This window comes from Paroedura picta, chromosome 3 (assembly GCF_049243985.1).
Source record: "Paroedura picta isolate Pp20150507F chromosome 3, Ppicta_v3.0, whole genome shotgun sequence".
Classification (NCBI taxonomy): Eukaryota; Metazoa; Chordata; class Lepidosauria; order Squamata; family Gekkonidae; genus Paroedura; species Paroedura picta.
Genome location: NC_135371.1, coordinates 147,596,422 through 147,614,755, shown reverse-complemented (window position 1 = coordinate 147,614,755; position 18,334 = coordinate 147,596,422). Strand labels below are relative to the sequence as shown.

Below are 18,334 nucleotides of genomic sequence, written 5' to 3'. Positions count from 1 at the left end.
TAGCCAGCAGTAGAAAGCAGTGGGCTTAGGTGGGGGGAGCAGCAGTGAGCGTGAAGACCTGTCCTGCTGCCACAGCACTCCTCCTCTGCTGCTCTCCTGTCCCATCATGTGGGAGGCTCGCTCGTCCTCCTTTTGGAGGGCTATGTTTGCTGAGTTCTTTGGTACTATGTTCTATGTGTTCTTTGGCCTGGGGGCTTCGCTTCGCTGGGTCGCCGGCCCCCTTAATGTTCTACAGGTGGCACTGGCCTTCGGCTTGGTGGCCGCCACCATGGTGCAGTCTCTAGGCCACGTGAGCGGTGCCCACATCAATCCAGCGGTCACCATGGCCTTCTTGCTGGGCTCTCAGCTCTCCCTCTTCCGTGCTGTCTTCTACATGGTGGCCCAGGTGCTGGGAGGAGTGGCTGGGGCAGCCGTGCTTTATGGAGTCACGCCACCAGCGCTGCGGGGTAACCTGGCACTCAACACGGTAACTGGATGCGGAGCTATATGGGAGTGCATTTGAGGAGGCGGGCGGGCGGGAGGGAGGATGGGGCAGCAGTATCTGGAGGAAGTGACATTGCTAAATTCAGGAGGCCTGTGTGGTAGCTTTAAAATATGGATTAGGAGAGAAGATTTCATGGGTGCCAAAAGAGGGGGGACGATATTTAGCAGTCTGTGCCTAGATGAGTCTTTAATCCCAAGATCTATAAGGCCAGTTTTTTTCTGAGTTTCTTTTCTTTTCTTTTTTTAGCTTAGGGCCTCAAAACAAAACCTAAACTCTTTAATAGATTTTTTTGTATCGGCTTTTCCTTGTACTGGGTTATCAATGCGACTGGTTTCATAGCTGGGTGTGAGCCTGAAATGTTATATGTACATACATCTGTGTATGTAAACTGGAAATGAGGAGATAAAGAGCCTGACGGAGCACAAGTGAGGATTCTGTAATTTTCTCTGTGCGGCAGGACGATGAGGGACAGAAAGAGAAGGACACGCTGGTGGTCTTTTGTTGGTTTGAATAATAAACCTATGTCCTGTGCTCTCCTGAATCTGCTTGAGACAGCAATTTCATTTCTAGCGTTTTGTGTGCATTTCGCCTGCCACAGCAGAAATAAACGGAGATCCTATATTGCCTTAAGCATGCCGAACGATCATTCTAGTAGAAGGCTGAATGGACTGGAGCCCACTGTCAGATGCATATTGGCAAAGTGGTCTCTGAACCCATGAAAACATCTACTAGAATAAAAACTGGTTCATTGTTTGAAGTGCCACAAGGATCTTGCATGACAGGACTGTGGTAACTGATTCACTGATAGGGAACAGCATAAATCATCTCTAATCATGGAAATCAGTCCTCTTGATGTTTGAAAAAAAGATGTCTTTTGTCTTTGCTGCCAGTCCCTGAGTGCTGGGATCAGGCCTCAGGTGTAAGCCTCGGTCTGTGAAGAGCATTCCTACCTGTCAGGCTGTAATGTGATGTGGAAGCCCCTTCCTGCTGTGAGTGAGCATGATGCTAATGTCACACAGAAGATGGAAGAGCAGCCTTGCACATTATATATATCCATTCATAAAAGGGCCAGATTTACCTACCTGGATACATTCTAATAGTTGCTTAAGAAAAAAAAAAGTTTGAATCTTTGTGCATGTTATAGAGGGAAGCACACTGCCTGCTTGGGGGGGGGGGATAAAATGTTCGGTCAGTGCCCACTGATGGGAGATCGCATTGCTCAGAGGCCTATCACAGCTCCTGCACAGATCTGTTTAAGAGGCATTGGTGTTATCTGGGCTTAAACGTCCTCCAGAGATTATGTGCATCTTTATGGCCATTCTAGGGACAGCTTTATGTAATGTGGAATTACAGTGCTTCATGTCCTCAGTTTAGTGATCAACTCAGGCATGTTGCATCGAAGGCAAGGGGAACTGAGCCATAGATATCAAGAACTGCTACTTATGTCTTTTGGATAAAACTTGGATAAATCAGGATGTTAATGTATTGAGTACGGAGAACAGCAACAGAGATAGTTAACAGTTCTGGGGTACAGGATTTTAAAAGGACCATGGACAGAGAAGGGGTGCAATGAAATGTAACCTTAGATCTGCAGTCATTGCATTTCCCACCCACCCCCCACCCTCCCAAGGTAGGTTGTACTCAGCATCCTCATGCTTCATTAAAGTCAGAGAGAGACTATTCCCGGCAATTCCAGGGATGATACAGTTGCTAATCTTATCTCCACTCCCACGTTTCAGGCAAGCGTCTCACTTAAAGAAAAATGTTTTAAAAATGTCGGGCCAATTGTTTTTCAGTTATTTCCCCCCCCCCCCCAAAAGGACACTCCATAGTAATGAAAATCTAGTTTGGAGCAGGGATGTGCAGACATCTACCAGTTCAGCTTATGTCCGGTGTACTGGTTGTAAACAAGGAGTCAGTGTTTTGCTTTTAAAAAAATGAAATCTGGAACTTCAGAGATCATGACCGCGTTAGTTTGCAATAGCAACACAAGAATTACGAATTTAAAAAAATCTTTTAAAAGCCTTTGAGTAGTATGGCATGTGAAGAATGCAGAGAAGGCACTGGCTTGTGGTGTGGATTCAGCCACAGATAGTGACACCAGTCCCAAATTGTATGAATCAGTCATAAATAAATTCTATGTTTTAAAAAGTCCAGGGTTCATCTATGCAGATTTTAGTCAATGGCCTCCAATCTGTTGGGATTGGCAGTGTGTGATCAATTTTTTTTTGGGGGGGGGGAACTGATGCAACCCTGTTTGGCAGGAGTTTGTGGAGGTTTGACATGAACCAACCAGATAGGGCGGTTGGCTCATGAACAGATGAAACCTTCAAACGTGGTAAGTTTGAGTTTTGAACGTATTTGATGTGAAATGTGGCATCCCTGGTCTGGGAATGGAAGGAGATGTTCCTTGAGGACATCCTAGGTACCAGCCTGTCAACACAGTCCTGCAAATGTACAGTAACGTTTTTCACTGAAGAAGTCGTAGTTTATCTGTCGAATAGCACAGTGAGTGTTCTTCCAAAGTGTCTCAAATGATCTTTCAAATGATATTTCATTTGTATGTACTTTAAAGCAAGGAAGGGAATCGTGAGGGCAAGGTAGGGAGGCCTCAAGTTGTGTCTGAGGGGTGGATGCATGAACAGCAGTGGCCTATCAGAATACGACGTCTAGTCTCAGTGAAAAGGAAAGGCAGTAAGTAGAAAACCAGGTGGGTGGATGTGAACTGGGGGTTCTTTTAAGAGAAAGGTGACCGAGACAGTGCTGAAAGTAGAAAGGATGCCCAAGGTTGCTTCCACGTGGTTATTTTAGTCCACATTTCCTCTCCCTCTCAAATGTCTGGAATTTCTTCATGACATTTGTGTTCAGTCATCCACCTTCCAGGTTTTCCCTGGCTATACTATGTCTCCCCCCCCCCCCCAAAAAAACATGCTTTGGCATGATCTTTCCAGAAACACGGTGTCAAATGTAGGTCCCAGAAAATCATACCTTACTGTTTGTTGAGTGGACTGGAAGATTTGATTTTCATCCCCACCCACACCCAGCGACATAGCCTCCTCGTTTTCCCTGTTTCCTGCCATCACTCCACCACCAGCAAGTTTCAATTGGCTATTTCTTAAAATCAGCAGATGGCTCACTATTGCATCATCATATCATAGCTATATACGTACCACCTTTAAAAAACATGGAGCAAGAAGTGGGGAGAATGGCAGGTTTGAGGGGATATGCTCTGGGGAATACCTCCATGGCTCTGGGGCTATTTGCAAATACCTCTGCGTTTACAGCAGCAATAAGAGCAGAACAGGGAGTCATCCCCCTGTGGAAGCAACCAAAGACTTGAAAAAGAATCCACAGAATAGAGCGGGAAAGGTGAGGAAGTGCAGTGTTGCCAAGGTTCTGCTAGATCTTGCAGCACACACCTTTGGTCGTCTGTATTGTTCTAGATACTTTCTTCTGTAATGTCTCAACTTGTAATTCTTCTTGGGGTAGATGGTTGAGGTAAAAGGATTTTTGGTTCCTATTAGCCAGATTATTCTTCTAAAATGCATGAAGCCAAGCGAAGCCCTTAAAGAAGAAGGGCGTGCCAATATTAATACATTCCCTCAATTAACTAGTGATATAAACTATTACAGGTGGGGTTCTGAGATAGTGACATGTATTCTACTTAGGGTTGTCTGGTTCCCTCTAGCCAACAGGAGGAGATGGGGAGGTGGGGTTGCCAGATCCAGGTTAGGAAACTTCTTCGACTTGAGGATGGAGCCTGGGGAGGATAGGGATGTCAGTGGGTTCCAGTTCCACAGGCCACCCTCCAAAGCATTCATTTCCCCCCTCCCCAAGGGAATTCATCTCTGTAGTCTGGGGGTGAGCTGTAATTCCATGGGATGCCCAGGTTCCATCTGGAGGCTGCCATCCCTAATTCTACCTTAGGTTGGAAGAGTCTTTCTTCAACTGAAATTACTCTTCTGTCTTTGGAGGAAGGCACCTTAGGTGGGAGGAAGGCTTCAAACTTTGCTTAGTAGGTGTTAGGATACAGACCACAGTCAGAATCAAGTCTAGCAGGATTGTACCTGGGATCTGTGGATTCAGCCCGGGAATATGAACAAGATGGGTCTCTTGGCACAACAGCAATGATGCAATTATAGCTTGGTTGATCATTATCAATAATCAAGAGTTGACTTCTGTTGTTCCCTCATAGCTCTCTCTTTCTGTGTGTCTCCCTGGCTGCAGATACACCCAAGTGTAAATGTTGGCCAAGCTACTATCGTGGAGATCTTCCTGACTCTGCAGTTTGTCCTCTGCATCTTTGCCACCTACGACGAGAGACGCAATGGGCGCATGGGGTCTGTGGCGATGGCTGTGGGATTCTCCCTCACTCTTGGACACCTCTTTGGGGTAACGACCTGTCAGAAATCGGAATGCAGTCAGAGCCAGCTGCAATTTATTTGCAAAGTGAGGCAGGGCTAGAATAACAGCCAGCTTGCCTCTTAGACCAGCAGTCTGCAGCCATGTCCTCCCCACACCTTCCACAATTTGCAGGTGGTCTGTCAGCCTGTGACAGGATTCTGCAGATACTAGACAGAAACTCCACCCAGCCTTTAGTTAGGGGCATGGTGCTCTGCTATCCCGTAATGATAGCTCTGCTATCCCGTAAAGAAAAGGGTGCTTTCTCCCCCAAATTCTGTCTCACACTGATGTGCAGTCCTCTTAGGAAGCTGGGGGCAGAACAGTGCCTTTGGCCCTCTCTGGTCTCTGAGAGCATGCCACCCCCTCAGGGTTTGAAATTCCCTTCCACCCCCATCTAGTGCCCCCTCAAGGCCCAAAACCAGAAGAAAATCATAGTGCTGCCAAGGAGCTAAGGCATGAGAAAGCCAGGAAGTGTATGACGCTCTTTAGTTACTACGAGGCACAAACTCATTGGCAACTTCATGACAGAACTAGGAACAGCTAAATAAAGTAAAATGATGTGAAAAGAAAGATTCAAGTGAGTAGCCATGTTGGTCTGAAGTAGCACAACAAAACCACAGTCCAGTTGCACCTTTAAGACCAACAAAGATATATTCAAGGCGTGAGCTTTTTAGTCTGAGGAAGAGTGCTTCCTCTTCCTCACCTCGAAAGCTCACGCCTTGAATACATCTTTGTTGGTCTTAAAGGTGCTACTGGACTCTGGTTTTACTGTGAAAGGAAGGTTACGAACATCTGGCCTAAGCTTGAAGGGAAACTGGATACTGATTGTCTAATGCCCCCCCCCCAAGGGTTAAACACACAAGGATCTTTCTGCATCACTCTCCTCTGTTTTCTCTCATTGCAATTACCAACAAAGCTACCAACAGTAAGTATCACCCGCCCTCCCACACAAAGAAATAGCTTTTCAATCCCCCATCCACATGGGCTCACAGGGTGTTAGCCAATCTGGGTGCCAATGCCCTCAGCTCAAGCCTACCAGAACATAGTCACTCCAGTCTGGTGGTGTTAATGCATCAAAGAGCTATCATGTCTTGGTCTTGGACAGGCCATTCACTTGCGGGGCTGATGGATGTGCTGGTTGATGTGCTGAGGAGGAGGCAGCTTTTCCACGGAGGGATGAGGTTTCTGATGGGCAACCTGAGCTGCTGCAGGAGGGAAGTCTTTATCGCCCCTCGCAATGACTCCAGAGATGAACACGGCTTGCTTTGGAGGACTGCTGCCGGTTTCCCAGTCCTGATCCTCCTTCTCTTTCTCCTCCTTGGGGTCCACAGCATGTGGGTGTTTCTGCACGATCCTCATCCCACCAGCTTTGACGGCGGGGGGGTGTCCGGCGCGGGTCTCCGCTTTCTCGCCGGGCGGCGGCGGCGGCGGCGGCGGCAGGGTGTTGTAAACTGTCCTCTCTATCCCCTACTACTGCACCACTCTGAGAGATACCATCTCAGCCTTTCATCTCTATAACTGTCACAGAGTGTCTTGCCCATCTGCTGCTCATACACCTCAAGGGGAAATTGGACTGACCTGGGGCCAGGGGCATGAGGATGCCTAGAATCCTCTCTCCATTCTGACCCTACTCTCTTGCAGATATATTACACAGGAGCTGGCATGAATCCTGCTCGATCTTTCGCCCCTGCTGTCATCACCCGCAATTTCACCAACCACTGGGTAAGCAAGAGGATTGGGTGTGTGTGTGTGTGTGTGTGTAAAATGATCAGATGTGTAATGGTTGTGAAGATGACTCAGATGTTACTTAATCTGAGTTTCTATCCAGTTTCTATTTTTTACATGCCACGAAAGCCTCCTTTCCCACACGAAAACCCAGATACCAAGGTCTACTACTGTGGTCCTGTTCCTCAGGAAAACTGATCTCTAGATGTGAAATTGGGGTGGGAAACTGAGGTTATTTGGTCTAGAACAACGCAAGGCCTGGATCAGTGGTCATAATTAAGCACTCTGTGGTCCTCCTCATAAAATGGCACAAGCAGAAAATTCCCATGGCAGCAAGTTCTAGTGATGTAAACATGGAACCACAGATTATTGCGGGGGTAGTCAAACTGCGGCCCTCCAGATGTCCATGGACTACAATTCCCATGAGCCCCTGCCAGCATTTGCTGGCAGGGGCTCATGGGAATTGTAGTCCATGGACATCTGGAGGGCTGCAGTTTGACTAAAAAGGTAAAGGTATCCCCTGCGCAAGCACTGGGTCATATCTGACCTTTGGGGTGACACCCTCCGGCATTTTCTTGGCAGACTCAATACAGAGTGGTTTGCCAGTGCCTTCCCAAGTCATTTACCCCCCAGCAAGCTGGGTACTCATTTTACCGACCTCGGAAGGATGGAAGGCTGAGTCAACCTTGAGCCGGCTGCTGGGATCAAACTCCCAATCTCATGGGCAGACAGCTTCAGACAGCATTTCTGCCACTTACCACTCTGCGCCACAAGTTTGACTACCCCTGGATTATTGGATAGTGTGCTACTGTCATAATTCACTTCCTGAATTTTGTTTCCCTGGCAATGTTATGTGGACCCAGCCTAATAGGAAAGCAGAAGTCCAAAAGAATAATAGAATCATAGAATTGGAAGGGGCCATACAGGACATCTAACTCCCTGCTCAATGCAGGATCAGCCTAAAGTATCCAGGAGCTGTCCAGCCGCTGCTTGATGACTAGTCAACGAGGGGGAGCTCACCACCTCCTTAGGCAGTCGATTTCACTGCTGGACTACTCTAACTGTGATTCCCCCCCTGATATCTACCGTTTCCTGAAAAACATTAAATAGAAGTGTTGCAACTTAAAAAGAAAGATTAAATAAAAAGCACAAACTTTTTTCTTACAATGTATGCACACCGGTTATTTTTTCTGAGACATGTCCCAGGATATTCAAGAATTCCTGGTGCTGCACATGCCTAGCCCTGGGTGGTTGGCTTTTGTTCTGCTTCTTCATACCAAGCCACCCGTAGTTCATCTAACCAATTTGGCCTCTGAAATAAATGAGTACTTTCTGGAACAAAATTCCTCTGTGTGGAGTTTGCACAAAGAACAGCACATGAACGTTCTGGAACAATGAAAGAGAGAAAAAAAAGGTGTGTGTGTGTGGGGGGGAAGTAGCAAGTGAAATGTCTCAGGAGAGGGACTTTAATGATCACCATCTTTGGAACTCTCCTCCCCAGGAAGATTCAACTGACTCCATCTATTGTTTTCTGCTGAGGATTATTTGTTTGGTTTGGCATTCCTTCACTTACTCTTATTAGCCCTCCCTCCATTTTCTATGTTTTTAAGTGTTTGTGTTTTATTTGTTTTAAATATTTGGTCCATATTTGTCTTTTAAATGCTGTTTTTCCTTTTTGGAATGTTTGACCACCTCTTTCTTCCTCAAACCAGAGAGCCAGTCCTGGCTTTTGTCCAACTCACTGGAGTAGGAGGTTCTTCAGAAGAGTCCGGGGTGGGGGATCACCTTTTGGGTCTGTGGGGACTCAAGGAATGCCCCCCGCCCCCACCATGTTCTCAACCTTGCTTCTATTTGTGCAACCATGTTTGTTTTGCTGCATTGGTTCACACAATGGTTGTATAAGTATGGCAGATTTTGGAATCAAGACAAAATAAGTGCAAAACTGCAAGCAAAAAGTGGATGAGTTTGAACACTCTGAGTAGCTATCCCTCTTTTAAACGACCTTCAGCTCTCCGGCAAAAAAGTCTGTCTCCAGCTGGAGACATGGTTCTCATTTAATACAGAATAAGGTGGGAATGAGGCCTATGAGTTCTGAAGTGACAGATGGGAGCCACCAATTCAGATCCGAGATGTCAAACCACAATGTTGACCTGTGTTAAAAAACCAAAACAAAATTCCAGACACGTTTTTTAAAAACCTGTTAAAACTTCCTTGTGATTCATTAATTCTTAGTTGCATGGAGGTTTTTTCCACAAAGTGACCCTCCCTCCGTTTGAAACGGATTAATACATTTCTACCATCAGTTTTTATTGCACAGGTAGATCTGGCCTCAGAGTAATTTTGTAGAATAAAGTGTTGGGTTGAGCTGGTAGCATACTGGATTCCACCGCTGGACTTCAAGTTTGTAGCAGGGATCATATATTTTGGTAGTCTCTTCACATAAAAAGTTTCCTGCATGTTATAAACTAAGGCATCAGGGAGAGGACCATGATCAGTCTTTTAACTTGATGTGCTAGTTTTATTTTTCCATTCAAGAAAGTTAAAAAAAAAAAGAATTAAGCATCATTTAAAAATGTTACCCAGTTATTATTGGCCCTACTTGAGAGACCCACATATGACTCAAGAAACATACCATTTTCCAAAAATAGGCCAGCTTTGAAAGTAGCATGGGGTGGGGTGGAATCGGACTTGTTCTATTTCTTTCTTTCTTTCTTTCTTTCTTTCTTTCTTTCTTTCTTTCTTTCTTTCTTTCTTTCTTTCTTTCTTTCTTTCTTTCTTTCTTTCAGTTTTTTACCTCGACATCCCTTAAGGGTCTCATGGCAGCGTACAACGGGTTACAATACACAATAGTTAAATATAATTTTGATTTTTAAATACCACCATTCCAGTTATAAAATCAGTGGTCACCACTTTTCAGATGGAGCTGTACTGAACTGGGAGGCCATATGGAGAACTTGGGAGTGTTTTCTGCAGGTGGACTTTCAAGCAGGGAGGCCGGCATCTTCTGGCCTCAGCCATAGGCCTGGCGGAACAGTGCAGTCTTGCAGGCCCTGCGGAACTGCTTGAGGTCCTGCAGGACCTTGATCTCATTAGGCAGAGTATTCCACCAAGGCCAGGCCAGGGCCAAAAAGGCCCTGGTCCTGCTCGAGGCCAATTTTACCTCTTAGGAACTCGGAGGAAATTCAAGTTGCTGGACCTGAGCTCTCTTTCTGCCACCTCTTCACTTTAACTACCACCTGAAGCTCTCAGCAGACATTCTCTTTTGTATAGCGTTATTTCTATGCAGCTTTTAAATTTATGTAAGTTACTTCTCAACCACTTCTCACAACTTATTGCTCCCTTTCCCATGTGTTTCTTCGTCTCTTCTCTAGGTGTATTGGGTCGGACCCATCATCGGTGGTGTGATGGGCGGCTTCTTGTATGACTTCATCCTCTTCCCCCGGATGCGTGGCATCTCAGAGCGCCTGTCTATCCTCAAAGGTGACCGGCCAGCTGAAACCAGTGCTGCCCCAGAGCCTCCTGGGGAACCAGTTGAGCTGAAGACGCAAGCACTATAAACAGTGACCCAGGGTGATCAAACCATAGCGTACAAACCCCTCCTCTAGGGAGAGGGGGGCAGAAACAACTGGCCCAGTATACAGACTGTTATTGCTCCTGGCCAGTAGGAAGTGATGTCTTAGGAGACACAGATCCGAAGGGACAGTTTGTTATCCGGTCTCTCTAAAAACAAAACAAAACCAAAAAAAACACACCAAAACACACCAAAAAAGTACCCCAGAATAACAAAATGGGGAGAGGGGGTGGGATGGGGAGTGGAGGAGATGTCATTGCCTGATTTTAAAATAATTTATTTTGCGGTGAGAAATTTTGGAAACAGTTTTGTGGGAAAAGGTAAAGGAGAGCCAGTGCCTCCTGATCTTCCCCTTTGAATTCCTGCAAAATGCCAGAGTTGCCTACCCGTGTATAGTCTTTGCCAAGTAGGTACTGGGTCTGTGTGTATGTGTGTGTGTGTGTGTGTGTGTGTGTGTGTAGGGGGGGTGGGGGTATATCCCTTTTCAGGCATTATGTTTCTGGTCCTGGGTTTGGGAGATGGCACTTAATGCAATCAGCTTAGGATGCACATTCGCCATTTCATCTGAAGAGGGCAAGGTGTGTATTTTGCAGCCTCAGAATCCCAGTTTTCAGGTAGCATGTATAAATCTGCAACACGCACGCATTGCCCTTTTGGGACAAAAAGGTGATTGTACGTAATGAGATGATTGTGCATGGCACCCTAGCCCAAGATGCGCAATTAGAGCCCTTGGCTTCATAGTACATGAAAAGGCTAGTGAAAGAAGGCTTTGAACGGTATCCATTCATATCCCCAGTCAAGTCATCTTCTGCTTCACAGCGTGCAGGCCAGGCCAGCCCCCCTTCCCCATCTAACAATCACATGTACTTTCAGGGATTCGGCTTAAAAGACCTACTTGGTCACTCAAATATGGCTTGAAGACCTTGGGGGTTGTTTCCACCTTCTCTCCCGTACTGTTTCCCGTAGTGGATTAAGCTGCAGTCCCAAGATCTGGCTGATGACCCATTTAGTTCTCTGCATTCTGCTCACGAGTAGTGTGCTTCTGCTAGTTGTGCTGTCTAGTGCAGAGTCAAAGGACCACACCACTCCTATCACACATAATCACTGCCCCCATTCATCTTTCTCTTTCTCTGGACCAAATAAACCATCCTCCTCCCTGGGTTGTCAACCTCCAGGTGGTGGCTGGAGAACTCATGGGATTGATTGCAATTGATCTCCAATTCACAGAGATCAGATCACCTGGAGAATACGGCCACTTTGGAAGTTGGACTCCACGGTATTATAGTCCTTCCCCTCCCCAAACCCTGCCCTTCCCAGAATCCACACACACCCTAAATCTCCAGATATTTCCCAACCCAAAGCTGGCAACCCTACCTCTCCCTCATCCCTGTGGCAGTCCTTCCATGCACAGAGACCTTGCTCCTGGGTTCTGCAGAAGCAGCAGAAGTGAAACGGAGGTGCATCCTATTTCCCAATTCCAGTAAACAGCTGCCTTGAAGGTCTTATATATGTATCTAACTTAAATCAGAGTGATAGAAGGAGGAGAGAGAGAGGAGACTGTGTGTATGCTGCCATGTGGGAAAATGAGTGCCTTTGCATGCTTGTTTAGTTATGTGCGCACACACATATATGAACATGTCAGGAAGAGAAACTGAGAAGCATGGCCGGCATCCTGGGGCTTGGATCACTGGACATTTATAATAAAATCACAGTTGTCTTCAGCCCCTCCCCCAAAGGAGTGGGGTCCTCATTCAGTGTCTGCAGTTGAGAGTCAGCCCTTTAGGGACTGCCTTCTTCACCCTAGGATGGGATGATCAGGGCAATAGTGACCACTGTTCAGGAACTGGAGAACCTTGTGGAGAGACATGACGTCTGATCAGTAAGAGTAAAGCTTTTGAATTAATGTTCTTCTTCTTGGTGCAGTCTCAACACAGACCACTGAAGTAGACACAGCCTGAGTAGCACAGACTCTGAGGGGCTTGGTCCAGAATGGGTTTCTCTACACCAAGGACCCTAGGAGGGTTGATAACATCATGATATCTAGCAATGATAGAGCATTCCAAGAACCTCACAGAAAGTAACGTCATAATCCTGTTGATAGGATTTTTAAGGTATGGTTGAGAGGCCAAACCAGATGCCTTTGGCGCCTGCCTATCTTTGTTGAGGAAAGAGGTTTAAATTCTCAAGTGCAAACCCTGGGTGGGTCAGTGGTGTGAATGTGGCAGAGGACACCTCTGCCGGAGAAATTCTAATCCCTATGAAAGTTCATTGTTATTGGTTATCTTTTAAGATGCAAAGTTTGTGATGACTTTGCCTGAAACCAGTTCCCAATAGCTCGAGCCAGGAATGGATTTTGCAAACGTGTGTAGATAAGCATTTTCTGTTCTTCTCCTGGCCTCTCCCAGATTCCCCACTCAGTACTTTGGACAACTCAACTGCCCCCTTCTTTTTCCCATCTACTAAAAAGGAACTGTTTGGGGATAGCTGTTCCCATCTTGCCTGACTTGTGGTATTCCTTCTGTCTGAAGAGTCAAGTTGGCTATCGTGAAGACTTCCTTTTAAACAGCGAAAGCCTCATCCAAATTAAGACAATCAAAAAGAGCACAAATTCTGGCAAAACAAATGTTAACTTGACCAAAACAACAACAACAAAGAATTGTGAAGAGAATGTTGTTAAAACATGAAAACAAACAATGAAAGCTCCTTGAGATACATCAGAATTGGAGCATCCAGTAATTAAGAGTTATGGAAAGTAGGCAGGGAGTTTTCAGAGGGCCAGGATTAAGCAGTAGACTTTTGGTTCTAGGCTCTCCCTTTTGGTTGGCTAATTGTAGGAGTTTCAAAGGAGACAAATCACATGGAGCTCCTTTCCCTGCTCCCAAGTCTTCAGGCATGTACAGATGACTTGTGGGTGGGGTAGAAGACTGTGTTTTGTCTTGTTAAGTTTTGGAGAAGGCAAAACAGCACTAGATACTTGCAGACTGAGAGGCCCCCACCCCACTCTTTGGTGTGTGAGTTGGAGAACTCTGGAGCTGAAAGTTCAGCTGGTGACCACAAATAATTATTTGGCTACTGTCTTTCAAATGTAAAATCATTGATTTTCTACTGTGTCATTAGAATCACTCTCTCTATTGAAGTATTGGGAAGAAGCGAGTGTAACACCAGTATTTGAAACGGAATCTAGGAAGAAGCCCAGCAATTACAGGCCTGTCCCTGGTATATTGACTAAAATAATTGTTAAGGTGAACATTATTAAACATATAAAAGAACAAGCCTTGCTTACTGAGGAAGAATCAGCATTGTTTTTGCAAACCAAAGTCCAAGGGCTCCTCAGTAAAGTTAACAGTAGAGTCAGAAGTCAGGTCCTTTCATGGACTGGTAACTATTGGAAGAACAGAGGGCAAGGGGTAAAAAAATATTAAGGAATGTATAGAAGAGGTAAGGAGTTATATAGATAAGTCTGAAGATGATATCAAATTAGCCAGGGTTGTGAACACTCAAGCAGACTGCAAACAGCACTGAAAAGATCTCTTCAAATTAGACGAAAGAGCAAAAAAATGGAAAATGAGGTTAAGTGTAAGAAGAAACTTATAACACTGGAGCAAAAATCCCAAATGGGTCAAACATTCCAGAACGCAAATAGTATTTGAACTGCATGTTGTGACTAATCAGAAAAGACATCTTGGGATCATGGTGCCTAATTTAAACACTAACAGAGAAGTCTTTAACAGAGCTACACCCTTCTAAACCCGTTGGTTTCAATGGACTTAGAAGACTGAAACTCTGCTTAGGATGGCATTTTTAGCTTCACACTCTTTACGGGTTGATCACTTCCTCCTTAGGGTAGCCCACAGTAGGGAAAGGTGCAGAAGAAAGCCAATCAAATTGATAAAGGCATTGGAGCACCTTCTGCATGAGAAAAGACAAAAAAATGTTGTGGGATATTTGGTTTTAGGAATGACACAAACTGGGGAAGGAACATGTTTATAAAAGGTAGGCATATCAGTGGCTAGTAGCCATGGAGTCTCGTAGTTCTTAGGCAGTGTGTCGTTAAATGTCAGTTGTAGAGGAGCAAACAATGGGAGTAAGCCGCTGTGAGCTACCCACAAGCGTCTGGCCAAACACTTGAGCAGGAGGCTGGGCTAGATAGGCCCTTGGACTGACCCCTTCGGTTCTTCATCATGGTGCTAGATGGACCTTTCAGTTTTCCCCACATAGCAATTCTTATGCTCTTTATTTACCTCCTAGGGGAAAAGGATGTGCAAGTACAGATCGGTCTGTCTTCTAGGCAGACAGTTCCAAAAGGAACTGTACTGTATGAGACCCGCAAAGATGGGAAAGAACTATCCAACTGAGAGCTGATGAATTCAAAAGAGAGGGGGAGCTGGAATCAAGTATTTGTGAGCAGTTGGGGATGCAGATGTTTCCACCTGAAGTGATGTTCAAAGCACGCTTATGTTTTCTGCAGTGTTGACATATCTGGGGTGGATCCTTATTTCAGATATATTGGTGTGAATTGATTTTTGGAGTCTCTCTGCTAAAACTGCTATAGTAAACAAAAAACAAAAAACAACTGGTGTGGACACATCCGTCACCAATCCAGAAAAGTTATGTGCCAGCATCAACAGAATGACATCACTGCAATAGCGTCACTCCTTTAGGGTCAATGGAGTTACCACTAGTTTGAATCTGGAGTCCCTTCACAGCAGTAAGAGAGGGCTGCAAGTGGAGCCAATGGAACTGAATCTTACATGAATCTGGCACCACTGGAATGAAACCTGCAGTGTAACAATCCACATTAAGAGCCACTCCTCAGAAACAATATACTTATCCGTTGGTGTGAATCCAGAGTCAATGGAATGACACCAATCAGCCTCAGACTATTAGCTTTGCCGGATTTCCATTGAACTCAAATCGGATCCATCCAGGTGCTTTGCTGTGCATGAGACACCAATCATTTATCCTTTGTTGTATTTTGCTTTTTTAAATTTCCGGCTGGATGACAGTGGGATGAGCCAACTTTCTTAATGGATGGTTTAACTTTCTCTTTCCCTTTCACTCTTCTGCTGGAATTAATTTAATTAAATGCTGTATTATATTTTTGGTAAGAGCGCTGCATGAGGGAAATCAAGTGAATTGATGTGGATAAGGTTTTTATTTCCCAGTTAAGTGCTGAGATCCCATTGTCTCATGGGACGTTGCAGAAAGAGAAGCTTTGGTCTTGTGTATTCCGGCCTAGGTCCCATAAGTTCCTGTCACAGCTCCTGAACCAGGAATAAATGCCATTTGACCATAGGACTGCTGGAGATTTGGAGAATAATGATTCAGAATTTAGGTTCTTTAATTCTACTCACAGCTTACCAGTATAATGCTCTTTCCTAGGAGTGAGCACTATTTAATAGATCTTGGAAGGATTCTGAGTAGACCAGAGGTCCTTTCATATCAAGACATCCCACCAGGATTAAAATCCTACCGTCCACAAATGGAACTGAACTTTCCCAGTGTAGCCCTCCAGAATGCTATCCCCAGCAACACTGAGCATGAGGTGCATGGGGAGTCTACAGTGGAAAGGGAGATCAGCATAAATAATCCCTCTCTACTGAAAGAAGTGTCCTTGGACCAGCAAAATTAGGCTGTAGGATCCAATCCATTATTTTTAACCAGTCAATTCTCTGCTTCTTGGAGTGTAGTACACTGAATCCCACTGCATCTGGTGAACATGACTGCTTTTGACCCAATGCAGGATGGCCCTTCCAAAGATGATGAGATATGCACTTGTATTTACTGCTATGTCACCACTGTCCTGGAAAATTCCCCCTATTTCAAATATGCTGCCCAGAAGCAGGTTGGAAATAAGCTGCTGCTGAGTGAAAAATAGTTGATACGTAAAAGTTACTCAGTAGAGAGTTCTAGCCATAGCCTCCACTCACAAGGGCGAGGTGCAAATTTATTCACTGTGGTCTGCTCGTTCTGCAGTCCACAGCATTTAAAACTACACAACTGTGTTCCCCTCTGTCGAAATGTAAGATCTGGGAGAAGGGGCTGTGGTTCAGAGGCAGAACATCTGCCTCGAATGAAAGAAGCCTCTTTGGCATCCCCAGGCAAAAGGATCCGATGGAAGGCGACGCGACAGACCTTAATCCAGAACCCTGGAGAGCAGCAGCCAGCCTAGACCTTGCCAGAACCATGGGTTGATTCATCTAGTCATGTGTTTCATACATATAACCACAAAGGTGATTATAGTTCTTTGATGACGATGTGGGCTATCATCCATTCCCACCAGAGATTTCACTGAATCCTCACAAAACTACAGTTTACAAGATACTCTATAAGGGGTCATGACAAGGAAACCAGTTTCTGTTTTGTGTAAGTATGTCTCAAGAGGCCAAATACAAATGTCTCTTATGTCCATGCAACATATGTTTAGTCAGGACAATTAATAAAGCCCCATCTTCCCCACTTCTTATGTGATTTAATGCACTGAGCAGAACCATGAAATGTATGCTAAACCAGAGCAGAAGTGGGCAGAAGATCAGTGATCAATCCCTTCCCCAACAAGTAATAGTAGTTCTCTGAATGGTGCTGTAATCCCTTTGAAATGACTGCAGCAGTTTCTTTCCTCTTTTTCTTTCATGTGAAGGAGAAAGAGTTGCACCTACTCTGCCCCCCTGCCCAGCTCCAGATTGGTGGTGGTGGGGGGAGCACTAGTGTCCTTTTCCCTGCTGCCTCTCTTCTAGAGTAGCCAGACCCAAACTGACAACCAACTGGAGATGGGGAGCTGAGGAATTAGGCTATGGCCGCACACCATCAGTCTTCCTGGCATGATGATGTCACTTCTGGTGGTATGTGGAAGTGATATCACCACACTGGGTTTAGTCATAGAGTTTGTGGCAAATGCTAGACTGTCATTCAACATGATGGCATCTCTTCTGGGTTGCACCTGATGTTGCATTATTGTACCTGGGATGCCAATATCGTACCTGGGATGCCATTTTGTCTGGTTTCCTCCTGCTGAACAGCAGTGGGCAGTGGCACCAGAGGGCAGTAAATCTATCACCAACAGGAATTTGGCAACCCTACCCTCCTCCTCTTCCTCCTTTACACAAGCATACATGCATCCTTGCTCTGGATGGGAGAGGACCATGCTATTGACTTACCCCTTCCCTCATGTTAAAAAGGGTCTTTGACTCTGCCAGGGAAAATCTAGAGGTTATGGTGTATTTGCTCCCGACATGGTGGTGGCGGTTTTGTTTGCGGAAACAGCAGAAGAAAAGCTGCCCTTTGCCAACACTGCAGACCCGTTCTTTAGCACTGTAATTTTTGTGGAAGCAACCTTTTTCTGACCAGTAGCTTTCAAGCCTTTTGACCAAGTTAACTAGCTTCCAGTAGCATAGTGCCTCCAACCCCAGAGGGCCACAGCTACTTTGCGTTACAAAAACAAACAGGCAGGCAATATGGGTTACATGCTAGTGCCATTTTTCTGTGGAAAGTTTAAGTCTTTCCGTAGCTCTTCTCCCCAATCAGCCTGTGTGATGCCCCAAAATGTATTAGTGGTGAATGGATGATCCTCACAGGCAAACCAAACCAAACCTAGGAAGGCTGGGGCAGAAGGTGTCGCACAGAGGGAGACTGGGTGAGACAGCCTCTTAGTTTACTTTATTTATTTAAAACATTTTGATGTCTGTTTTTTAGATTGCCAAGGTGGTAAACAATCCAAATGATTAAAACTGGCTTAAAACACACACACACACACACACACACACAAAACCATTAAAAGCAGCAATGAAACAAAATGCATTTTGTCCTCTTCTCTCAAATGAATGGAAGTAGGATGCAAGGCAACATCTTCATAATAGTTGTATGACCACAGAGAACACCATCATCATGGGAGAATGATACAAGTGCGGTTAACTGGCAACTTGATTAACTGGCATGCCCAGTCACTTGCCCATCACCCTCTCACTTCCACCAGGCCTGGGTGGTAGCAGGCATGCAAGTGACTTGGGTGGGTCCCATGCCAATAAGGGTAGACTTACCTATGGGGCAGTCAGGGCAATTGCCCCCAGAATCCTGCACTTTGGTGGCCTTGATGTAATATGCTGTATGACCTGCTGAAGAGTCCATCAATTAATTCACCCAGTGTATGAAAT

General features: G+C 45.4%; 1 protein-coding gene across 1 annotated transcript; it reads left to right on the top strand.

The window, feature by feature from the left end:
* The first annotated feature begins 97 nt into the window (after positions 1-97).
* Positions 98-16,644, top strand: MIP (major intrinsic protein of lens fiber). Its single transcript, XM_077328584.1, has 5 exons — positions 98-466; positions 4,712-4,876; positions 6,530-6,610; positions 9,985-10,093; positions 14,433-16,644. Exons 1-5 carry the CDS (start codon positions 107-109, stop codon positions 14,537-14,539), a joined length of 822 nt encoding a protein of 273 aa, XP_077184699.1. The 5' UTR covers positions 98-106; the 3' UTR covers positions 14,540-16,644.
* The last annotated feature ends 1,690 nt before the right edge of the window (positions 16,645-18,334 follow it).

What these genes read in the sequence shown, in the direction of transcription:
- MIP (XM_077328584.1), top strand. Translation starts at nt 107, where the DNA reads ATGTGGGAGGCTCGCTCGTCCTCCTTTTGGAGGGCTATGTTTGCTGAG. An exon ending in GTAACCTGGCACTCAACACG is followed by an intron (nt 467 to 4,711) that starts GTAACTGGATGC and finishes CCCTGGCTGCAG; the next exon opens with ATACACCCAAGTGTAAATGT. An exon ending in GCGCCTGTCTATCCTCAAAG is followed by an intron (nt 10,094 to 14,432) that starts GTGACCGGCCAG and finishes TTTACCTCCTAG; the next exon opens with GGGAAAAGGATGTGCAAGTA.